Here is a 12,237-nt window from a genome sequence, read left to right on the forward strand (position 1 = left end):
AGTTCAAAGCCAATCTCAGCAACTTAGAGAGATACTGTATCTAAATAAAATATAAAAAGAGTTGGGGATATGGCTTAATGGATTCAATCCCCAGCACCTGAAAAAAAAAAAAAAAAAGAAAGAAAAATAATTCCATTTCAAACTTGCTTTCAATAGTGTAATAGCATCAAAACATTAATATAAAGTCTCCCAAGACAATTAAATGGGAGAACATTTATTTATTTAAATAAAAACTCTATAGTGATTTTTGGATTTTAGATATAAAAAGCATTAAAAGAAATTTTATCATTTTTTTTTCATTTCATTTGATTATTTTCATTCAAATGACCTCAATTTCTGGCCTGTAAAATAGAATTTAATATTTCTAATTGTAGACACTACAAATTTAAAATAAGTTCTATTTAACAAGGGCTTTAATGATACTTGTAGATTTGGTTAGATTTAATAATATCAGTAGATTGTGATTTTTAAAAGACAAAAAAAAAAAACCGCAATTTGGGAGAAATCATGAAAAGCATTCGTAAAATTTTAAGTACTTTCACATATGCACAACAAATAAACTGCATGCTCTGCTGAACTTTCAAAATGTATTTTAATCTCATTCCAAACAGAAATAAAATTTCTAGATACAAATACATCTCATTCAAATCACTTTTAAACATACATTCAGCAACTTAAAATATTATAAGGATCCCAATATTTTCATCTTTTATAATCTCAATATATTATATATTTAATATATAATATATATACAATACATACATGTAGTCAGCAGGATTACAAAGTAATTTTTTAAAAGTCTGATCAGTACTGATAAATATTTTTAGACAATTAAAAGAAACTATCTAGGATCACAGAATAAAATAAAATATGGTAGGCCGAAACCTAACAGCAAGACTGCAAATGTTCATATGGCCAACAGTTTTAAAAGAACTTTCAACTTAGGTAGAATACAATTTAAAACAACACTTTTGCTACTCTCAAGCAGCAGTACTTGCAGATATCAAGCACATACAACTCCATTAAATTTAAAGTAACTATGCAGCTTTCCTTACTGTAATATACAGTAGCTTTCGCTTCCTTTCTGTTGGATTTTTGTTGTTTTGTTTGAAGAGTAACTAATATATTACCAACAGAAATAACTTTAGTTCTGTTCTCTCCCCTAAAGCATGGCTCAGTTTGAAGATTGTTCTATAGGCAGCCACTAGGACTACTAATAGTACCTTAATACCATTAAGAGCAATCAGTAACTAGAGTCATAATAAGTTTGAAAGACTGCTGGAGGTTTCTGTAAACCAAGGTAATCACAAGTATTACCCCTGCAGATAGCCCTCTCACATTAGTTAATACAGTAAGTTAAAATTCCAATGACACAGTGTAATAGTTAACAATCCATCTTGTGATTTTAAATATTACAACATTAATTCACCCTGAGAATACAGAGGAAGCATTTAAAACAACATACTTTGATATGGTTTGTTTTTTTTTTCCTTTGCATTTGCTTTCTTCTGGTTTTTGCTAGCCCTTTAAGGGCACAGATATTTGAATTCAAAGTATGACTTGGATAACCTTTTTTGTTAACTGAGATTCATGCCACAGTCAGATACTGATGATAGAAGAGCCCAAAAAGGCTTGTAGAAAAAAGGCAAGCAGCAATCCACCATGTCAAAAATGATAGAAGTCCTCGAAAAAGGAGAGGAGTAAAAATGTTTTTTAAGCTGCTCAGTGCCACTGTTATTTGCGTAACAGTTACCTTCATCTTCCCATCAGCAGATGGTAATTCAGAGTAAACAGAATTGGAGTGTAGACTATTATCCACTGGCAAGGTAGAGACAGATTCTGGATAAATCCCCCAGGAATGATTACCTAGAAAATTCAAAACACAAAACTTGAAGACTAACTAATTCCAAAGCTTTTACTAAAAACAAAAACAAAGCAAAGCAAAGCAAAGTAAAACAAAACAAAACAAAAACCAAACAAACAAAAAACCTCTTAATCTACATTTGAAATTAAGATCAATAAGTTTACTGGTAGAGCAAATCATTTTAGATTGAAAAATAATAAGTTTTCTACATATTAAAAGAATATACTTATTTTGACCAGACTATATATAATTTGTTCTCATCAGTAAAGCAAAAAGACTGATATATGTTTAATTAACTACAGTAAAACCTGGTAATATAATAAAAACAATTTTTTCCTTGTATAAGACATGAATCAACTGCCTCTACAGGAGCAATAGGGACAGATTCAATAACTTCTTGGAAATCTTTTCTAACTCAACAACATCAGAATAAATTTCTTTCTCAGAAACTATGATTTCAATGTGAGCAACTATTAATAGGTTCCAGAAATTTTTTTATCATATACTTTCCTACTCTGCATAGGATATGAGTCACATAATTTACAAAACTAAGCTACCTACCCCTTTAAGTTCCACAGATTCCTAAAGGGCATTTACAACTATCATCAGTTTATGGAATCTACTAAATCCACCAAGTAATACTTCTAGTCTCTTTGGGCTTCCTAAACCCACATGGTGGCAAGTTGCCTGATCAAAGCAAAGGGAAATGATCAGTGCAATAATGGATCATTCTTGAATAGTACCAACAGGGACTTGACCTGTTAGACAACTTTGCTCTTTCACTGAAAAATCTTTGTCACTTCAACCTAGTTACCTAAAATTGAACTTACCAGAGGATTCCATAATTTATGTAAGTTTAAAACAACTTGTAATAATTTAAATATTAGGCACTAACAAACTCTTAAACCACCCTCTCATGTAACACAAAAGTAATGAAGATCAATAGTGGTAAGTTACTTATGAACTTAAGTAAGTTCATTAAGTAAATCTAGGAATTAACCTTCAGTAGAACAATTCTTATAAGTGTACATTATAAAACCCCATGAACCTTGAGTTCTCAAAATCAAGATGATTAATCAACTTCCATGGCTCAAACTTTCCCATGCTTCCTCTTAAAACTTTTAAGGGAGAAACAGTTTATATGGCATATTTCTCTGCAAGTGAGAGGAAGCATTATTAATTATGGGTAGAAAGTAAAAGATGTTTCCCAGTCTCCAGGGTATTCCTACCTAGTGTTTTCAAAAGCAGAGTTGTATGAAGCAGCATTACCAGAGGTGCCACATACTGCAGGGCAATGACACAAAGGTAATAAAAGACTCGAGCCACCTGTAACCAACAACATTCTTAAGTATCTGATACAGCTCACATGTTGTAAGTGAATTAAACTTTCATATAATTACAAAGTGAAATGCTTGAGATAAGTGATCCTTACATGGGAAGAAAGCTATAGTATTATTAAGTTTGCACTTAATTATAAATAATTTTAAACTGATTTAGGCAATTTGAAGATTTTTAGAATGTAAAAATATTACAATAAATTCCTTTTAAAAGTTCCATAACAATGTATTAAAAATGGAGAAAATAACCAATAAATTTCCAATGGTATAAATTCATTTATATTTCAAAGATAAAACATAATGTCAAAATCTCTAAGGTCAGCCACCTTGAACATAAAATTAAATACCAATAGCAGGTAATCTATATGAACATAAATACCTCATAAATAAAAATATCAATCCTCATTCTACACGAATACTACAGTGGGGGATGGGATTCCTAGCTTTCTCCTTCTCTGGAATCTCCTCTGAATACTTACATTTCATGTTCAAGTACATATAATAATGAGAAAATAAATATATTTAGCCACTAAACTGGTAATTTTAGTCACTAAAACGTGTATTTCCTACCCTTTAAGTCACCAAACCTGGACAATATATTGAAACTTAGAGGGATCCCCTTTAGCAACAGTAGGCATATCACAGCTTTGCATCACCCAACTATATGACACTTAAAACACAGAAGAGAAACTGAGATCCTTTCTTAGCACCAAAATCAGATCAAGGTTGCTGATATACATTGGCCTAAGATTGTCCCACTTATCTACAATAATATTTAAAAAAACAAAATCCTTTCTTTTTACACAACAGTTTTGCCAATTTTCATTTGAACAATGATATAAAACTTACCATTTTCTGTAGTTCAACTGTACTTATTCGGCCTGCTTCTTTCTTCATCTGATCCACACACTTCTGGGCTAAGTTTAAATATGCTTGCAGGTGACTACGCATCATGGCCAATCTCAAAGCACACAGCAGGATTATTAACCAGAGTCGTAGAGTATCAAATGTAGCTTCTGTCATTCTACAGATCAAAAAGTTGATATAGTTCTCTCAAAGACCACAGTATGCTAGCATGCTAGTTATGTTACTATTTACCATATAAGATAAGAAATCTATACTTAGCTATACTGAGTTAGAGACCTAAAAGAGCCCTTGGTATTAATGGTTACTTTCTGTGATACATTTATCTGTGTAATTGTGCTATAAAAGTGAAAATATTATATTGATACATCTATGGCAGATTGGGATTCTCTTCTTTTACAGAAACCTCCAGCAGTCTTTCAAACTTCCTTTATGACTCCAATTACCGATTGCTCTTGGTTTCTGTAAACCAATGATTTACACATTTAGCCCTCTCACATTAGTTAATTACAGTCATTCTGTGCAATGGCAAGGACCTAGGAAAGAAACTAAATGCCCAATACAGGAAAAGTCGCCTGCAGAAATTATGTTGTTGAACAGGACGGAAAACAGAAAAGGTAGAGAAGATAAAGAAGTATATGATTTTTGTCTGAACAATTTATGAACTAGAGGTCAGAAATGGGGATGGGACAATAGCTTGATAATGTATGCCTGTTTCCTTTCACAAGGTTATGAATGCACATGGTCACAGAATTTCAATGGAAAAATACTGATGGCCAGAAAAGATAAAGGCATAATATTTTTGTCCACTATAATGACTAATGTAATGAAGGAGCCAATCATGTAAAAATAACAGTAAAACAAGATACAAGGCATTCCAAAGCCTTGAAGTTTTCCATTGGACCTATAAATGATACTGTGCTCCCTAGAGTTGTGCAACAAGGAGAATTGACAGGCAGCATTCTTAAGACAGCTACTTCACACCCTTTGAGGATAACAGATAATGAAAATGAAGACAACAGAATAAAGTAGTGAGTGAGAAAATTATTTGCTCAGATTATGAGTTCAGGATTTGGGAAAATAGTCATTAAAAGTATCTTCTAATTTAGATTCAAGTAATACCATAAACATTTGATAAGTTGATCTAATCAAGTATCTCAAGGATCCTGAGCTAGGACAAAACACATGGGTAAAGGAAGGAAGAAGACATTCCCCAGCGATCTTGAAATCATTCTGGGCTTTACTGCATATGCCATCTTGGCTTTCTTTTCATGAGGTTATGAGCACCCCTGTACTGTTTTCTTCATTCTATTGTTTTCATGTTCTGTCAGAACACATGGTTGGATTTAAATACATTTAGAAGTTGAAATAACATTACAACCATTTTTGCTTCTGACTACAAATAAAGATTTATCTGCAAACTAATTTGTGTGATAAAGAATCTGTCACTTGCTTTTCTCTTCGTTCTACTCTCTTTGATGAATGGGCAGCTATTCTTTCATCTACTGCATGGACTTTAGATCTTAAACAAAAATATAAAACCACCTGTCTAATCATTTAACTGTTAATTCACAATTGAAGAATAGGATGAAACAGATTAAGACTACAATTTTGTTTGAACTGTTTTTGAAACAGATCAGTATTGGGATGTAAAAAATGGGAGAAAAAGCTATGAGAAAATGACGCAAGGTCTTTGTGTATAAATAGTGAAGAAAGTAAGTTGTATAAAACCAAATGTTTTATGTATGCCATATCTGACTGAGTAACCTTAGCCAAATTATTTAACTTCTGAGCCTGATAATTCACCTAGAAAATGGGATAAGGACAGCAACCACAAATGGATAATTACTATATGAATTAAAGAGATAAAATACATGAAATATCAGTACCTAGCATAATAACTGGCATATAACAGGGATATCATAAATGTTAATTTCCTTGTTTTCCTAAATTTACTATATTTAAAATCAGAAAAAATAATTTCAAGAGTATGAAATCCAATTTCTATGACCAAACTTCAAGGAAGGATTGAGGAATGCTTTCAGCATCCAGGATATGACAGCAGTTTTTTTTTTTTTTTTTTTTTTTTGAGATTTTACCTAGAAGCCTAGGATCCTTAGAATTACTTTTAAATACTTCAGGAAACTGTCGAGTTAAAATTACTATTAAGGTTTAGTTGGTGTGTGGGGGGAAAACATTACTTCTTTGGTGAATATTTCTTTAGTCTATAACAATTAAATCTAAAAAGAAAATGTCTCATGGTCATCACTAACTACATACTCTAAGACAAAGTTGTACCAGGATCTAAGAGCAGTACATAATATAAAATGTACACTGGAGTCAATGGCTAGCCAAAATTTCTACTTCAATTTTGATAAGGCAAAACAGTGAAAGGAACATTTATTAAACACTTCCAGCCAGTTGCATTACACGTGTTCTTTCATTCAATTCCAATGATAACTCTGTGAGGTAGGTACTATTATGGGGAAACAGAGGCTCAGTGAAGATTAAATAATCATCTTCAAGTGATGGTTTTAGTGAGGAGCAAAACTGGAGTTTGAATCAGCTTTGCCAGAACCTCTCTAATACTCTAAGTTTCATAAGTACACATCTATCATACCAAATACGATTATAATGCCTTTTAATGAGATATATCTGTTTCCTTGTTATCATCTTCTGTTAAAATACAGTTGTCTAATTGGAGAAACATGAATTGGTATTAGAAAATAATGTTAAGGGATAATTTTTAGTTTTCTTAAGTGTGATATTATAGTTACAGGAAAACATTAGTATTTTCTTAGAGATGCAAACTATCAAACTATAGTAATTAGCAATAAAAATGTCATATCTCTAGCTTGAGAAATATTTTATCAAAAAATAGATGAAGCAAATATGGAAAATGTTAACATTTCCATACACACGGAAATAAGTATATGTAATTCCATGTATACTATCCTTCTCTTCTGCAATTTTCACAAGTAAAAACATAATATTGAAATAACTACAGAAGGTATCTAAATAGGGGTTTTGAGGTAGAGGACCTACCAAGCATGTGCAAAGTCCTGGGTTCAAATAATAGCACCACCAAAAAAAAAAAAAAAAAAAAAAAGAGGGCATCAAAGCCACTGGCACAATGACAGAAAAATGCCAGGTGACAACTGAGCATTAAGGAAAAGCCTGTAAGTATAAAAGCCAATATTAGAATAGGATACTAATCCTTAATATTCATTAGGAAGTTCACAAAAAGGTTAAATGATGAACTATAGCTTCAAGTTTATTAATATCTTTTAGCATTTCAAGCAATGTTTTAAAAGTATAGTGTCCTATGTGATTCTGCAACCTGTACACTTGGAAAAATGAAAAATTATACCCCATTTGATTCAAATGTATGATATGTCAAGATCATTGTATTGTCATGAGCAACTAATAAAAAAAAGAAACTTAAATACAATAAATAACATTCAGAAAAGCAGTTCTGAATTCTAATGAAACAAAAATTAGCCCTCAAATAACCATACTTACAAAGGGACACTTTCTTTACCCAATGGTGGGTTCATAACGTAGTCTTTGGTGATTGGTTTTACCCAGAGCAGAACCATAAATAAAGGTGCCAAGAAGTTGATATGAAGTAATGTTCTGAAAGCATGCAAGAAATAAACATAAAAATCCAGAAACAAAATATACAAAAGTACAGAAACTTGACTATTTCATTGATCATTACCAATATATTTCAATCCTTAAAAAACTTTATTATCTTAATTTTTCACATAAGAACACTGAGACTCAGGAAAGTTTAGTGATTGTTCATGGCAATTTAGCAGATGTTACAGGCAAATCTAGGACCAAAATCTAGATTTGTTCACTTCTATTCTAATATTCTTTAACAATTCCATATTAGATCCGTGATTCAATAAACAGGTACTTTAATGATCTAATTTTATATAGTGAACAAATCAAATGGATACAGAGGAACCTTTCAGTGTGTAATGATCATGTATAATGTTTACCTATACTGCGAAAATCACAAGTAATTCACACATTTCTTTTTGGACTATTATGAATATTCTCTTAGCCTATATAAATCAACAAATTTTACTTTACTCTTGATAAAGTAATACACCTAATATAACAAAGGGTTTTAGGTCTGAGCTGTAATTTCATTATTAATCACTATGTTTATGTCCTATACACAAACAGGTGGCTGGTAAGAATTTTTCTTATCTTAGAGATAAGGCAAATTCTTCATTCTTTTAACTATCAGCTAACAGAAGGTCTAAACTGGAGAGTTTGAAATGTATACAAACACATATTTTAAAATATCACTACAAAGCAAAATGATAGTGACCTGTGTAAGGAAAAAGGGGTGGGTCAGAAAGCCAAGAATGCCTGGCAAGGAAACATGTGGTCTTAACCCTCGCTATTAAAATAAGTCATAGTGCCTAGCCATGGGATGAAGGCAATCCTATTCTTTGTGCCAGTCATGTTTATCACAACAGAACTAGCTTTAGCTTGCCCACCCTTATGATCTGGGCAGGGTGCTAATACAATGAGGGACTGCAATAAATTGAAAGTAAAATAAACCCCCTATATATCCCGAAAGGAAAAAAGCTTAAAAAGAAGCTACATTTTACTGAAAAGGACACTAAAATGTGCACTGTGCAACCCCTCTCCCAAACCACTGGCTGCTTTAAATGTTTTTTATAAAGTGATTCTTTCATCCAACAGCCTTGGTAAACCGTTGGGTGCTGGGGAAGAAAGAAGCAGTATTAGGTATGCAGTGTTGCTAGGGAACACTCTAGTATCAAGGAGCAGCCCACAGCGGTTTCAGTAGCTTGTGAAGGGCTCCCCTCCACCCACCCTTTTCAGCTTATTTAAATCATAACACTGGGGTTAGTGGACTGAAGTGTGTGTGTAAAGAAGAGGGGGAGAACCAGGTTTTGTCTTAAAGAAGCTATTAGAGGAACTGGTAGTGGGAGAAAAGCAGGATGCAGCTAAGAGCATGCTGAGTAAAAAGAGGAAAAAAAAGAGGGATGAAGAAGTGTGTGGCAGGTGATGAGAATAAGTAAACACATGTTCAAGGAATATGTAGAAAAATGGGAAAAAGATAACTATAGATAACTATAACTAAATTAAAAGAAAACACAGAGTAAGGAAAGACCAGAGAATCAGCATCATTAAATACAGGATTTAAAAAGAGCAGTAATGTTTGGGACTATGACTGCCTTTGAAACTTAATGACTAGAAATATGTTTATAAAAGTGGAATATTCAAGTTAGGCTTCCAATGAATGCAAACAAAATTATGAGACAGGAATTTGGATCTGGATTTGAGTTGAAGCACATTATCAGCCTGCCCTTTTGCCAAGGCATCTACAGCAACAACAACAAAAACACTGACAATGCAAGGAATATAATAAAGTTCTTTAAATTATATGTAGAGATTTAATATGATTTTTTCATTTCAGAACTAAAATAGAATTTGGTAGTTAAAAGTAATCTATATTAAAGAGCACTGCGTTACTACTATAATATTAGCAACCCCTAATAAAATAATGTTTACATTTTATCAAGATTCTAACAAGTAGATCAATAAAGAAAACCAACATTTCTTACATATATAATTTAGTTTTGAAAAAATCTTAAATAAAATGTTTAAATAAGAATGGTTAATTATTTAATACTTAAAATTTATAATAATATTTTTAGGTAAAATGATCTGATTTTTCAGAAGGACATTTCCATAGATCCTCAGTTCAGGTGTAGAGACTAAAATATCATAAGCTTATGAATACCAGAGAACTAATATAATTGTGGTCTTTCTATTTTAATGAGTAAAGAGAAATGTAGTAATCGATGGTTTTTTTTTTTTAACACAAGGCTTAAAATTTAGAAGTGAATAAGAGAAATTACTTATAGTTGAGAGAGGAAGTGGTGTGACATCAAATGGTTATTAAGTTTCAATATAGAAATTTATGATTTATTACAATAATATACCTTCATTAAGATGGAAAACATATATTTATCTGCATGTGCTTATGTACATTTTCCGCTTACTGTGTAATTTTTTCTGTTGCCAAATTCAGGGCATCCAGATGCATTTGAGCCAGCCGTAATCCAGGAAATGTCAAAAAAGCCCCAATGAGTGAACAGAAAATAGCCAGGAAAAATTTGAAAGTAAGTTTTGAAACAGGACCCCTAAAAATAAAGTTTTAAAAAAGAAACTGATAAATTTTTACAGTTAGCTCTCTAAGAATCAAACACACTATAAACACAATAACAGTAAGATAAGGAAAGTAAATGTCTACAAAAAGACTGTTCTTATTCAAGTGCCTACAATGGATGTTGGTGAACTGTAAAGTAAATTGTAAGCTAAACCAGGCACCTCTTAGGGGCATTTCTAACAATTTAACCCACATATTCAGTATAGAATTGCTATATGACTTAGACATAACTTTAATTTAATCTCCAGAAGCAAGAAATTAAAGAACAAATCAACACAAGAATTTTATGAAAGATTCAGACTTTAAACAGCTGGAAAAAATGAGTAAGGATGTTTCTAGAAGTTATATCCAACTTAAGAATTCTTTTCATGATTTAAAAACAATCATTTAAAGTAAATACTGCTTCATTAAAAATGGAAAATTTTAAATTTAAACAATGCTTAATTTTTCAAAAACTTACTGAGATTCTAAACCTTGCTTTTCAAGAAATTGCATGGCACTGTCTGAAAAATTTGTAAACCCTGCAGGAGGAAAAAAAAAAAAAGATTACTCTTATCATAGTGGTGAAATACAGACTCTTTCCTTGGAAATAAAAATGCTAGGAAACACAGTATCTTAAATTTTGAAATGACTAGCTTAGCTCTTTCATGTGTTAATTAGTATGCCATAACGAAATAAAATTTGGTTATTAGCGGGGAATAGTCTTTGAAAACATCCCTTTGATATTTGTACATTCCATGAGTGTGCATAAAATTTGCATTAATTCTTTATGTGAGTAAACTTTAGCAATACAGAAACTTAGTTAACTACAAATGGAAAAATAAGGGGATAGTATTTGGGGGAAAGGTTTAAAAACAAACAAACAACTAATTGAAACCAAAAAAATTGCAAAAGGAAGGCAAGCATAATGCTGCATGCCTGTAATCCCAGATACTCAAGAGGCTGAGGCAGAAGAACTGCAAGTTAAAGGCCAGCCTGGACAACTTAGTTGAGACCCTGTCTCAGAATAAAAAGAGGGCTAGGATGTAGCTCAGTGGTAGAATTCTTGCCTAGCATATGTGTGTGTGGGGGGGGGGGCTGAGGGTCAATACTTGGTACTGCAAACACACACACACAAATAAAAAAAAAAAAGAACACAGGAAGAATTAATTTAAAATAATACAGGCAAATTATTTAAAACAGTGCAGTATATACCTCAACCCTAATTTTAAGCATTTATCAGTTCTAAAACTTACTTAAATATTGAAGTAAAAAATACTAATGCTGGACAAATCAAAACTTATCTTTGAAGTTGTATGAAACTATTACCTGTTTCAAGTCCAAATTCCAGATAATTCTCTGTTACAATCAAAACTGCCATTGCTTTGACGAAGAAAAAAAATCCAAAGGTGACACAAACTGATCTTTCACCACCATCTTCTACTTTAAAATAGTGTGTAGTTAATGAAAATAGAACTTTGCTGAAGGAAAAGTTCAGGAAAAACCACAAATAACTTTGCAGGAGCTATACACAACCATCTTTACAGGATGTGGACCCCAACAGAATTTGACTACAACATTTAGATTTGATATGCTTATATAAAAGATGCCCTTTGGAAGAAAATTTTAAAAACAATGAAAATCTGAATGGTTTTCCAGGAAATTGAATATAAAAACAGGGCAAATCTAAATGAAATGAAGTTTACAACTTTTTTTTTTTTTTGTTGTGGTGCTGGGGATTTAACCCAGGTCCTTGTGCATGAGAGGCAAGTACTAAGCTATATCCCCAGCACTACAACACTTTTAAATTAAGGGAAAGTACACTACAATTAAGTTGCAATTAGGGAATGCATTTCTCATTTAATTGACTCAAATTTCACTAAGAAGTTATTATAGGAATGTTTTATAATAGGTTCTCAGTGACATGAAAAGCCAGGGTAGACGTTATATTAGGGCACTGTCTTTATTGGGCT

General features: G+C 32.0%; 1 protein-coding gene across 11 annotated transcripts in view; it reads right to left on the reverse strand.

Annotated features, from left to right (window-relative positions):
* Window positions 1-587: 587 nt before the first annotated feature.
* The window catches only part of Tmem161b (transmembrane protein 161B), a 65,183-nt gene continuing 53,533 nt past the window's right edge, over window positions 588-12,237 (reverse strand). For 8 of the 11 annotated variants that reach the window (XM_026409036.2, XM_026409039.2, XM_026409031.2 and 5 more), the window contains 7 exons: window positions 11,594-11,745; window positions 10,746-10,806; window positions 10,119-10,259; window positions 7,588-7,701; window positions 4,051-4,225; window positions 3,094-3,190; window positions 588-1,866 (listed from right to left, as the gene is read on the reverse strand). In XM_026409036.2, coding sequence (XP_026264821.1) covers window positions 1,589-1,866; window positions 3,094-3,190; window positions 4,051-4,225; window positions 7,588-7,701; window positions 10,119-10,259; window positions 10,746-10,806; window positions 11,594-11,745 — 1,018 coding nt within the window. In that variant the 3' untranslated portion in view covers window positions 588-1,588. The remainder of the gene's footprint in view (window positions 1,867-3,093; window positions 3,191-4,050; window positions 4,226-7,587; window positions 7,702-10,118; window positions 10,260-10,745; window positions 10,807-11,593; window positions 11,746-12,237) is intronic. The other 3 variants (XM_026409038.2, XM_077796178.1, XM_026409034.2) reach the window with 3 other exon arrangements.

This window comes from Urocitellus parryii, chromosome 1 (assembly GCF_045843805.1).
Source record: "Urocitellus parryii isolate mUroPar1 chromosome 1, mUroPar1.hap1, whole genome shotgun sequence".
NCBI lineage: Eukaryota > Metazoa > Chordata > Mammalia > Rodentia > Sciuridae > Urocitellus > Urocitellus parryii.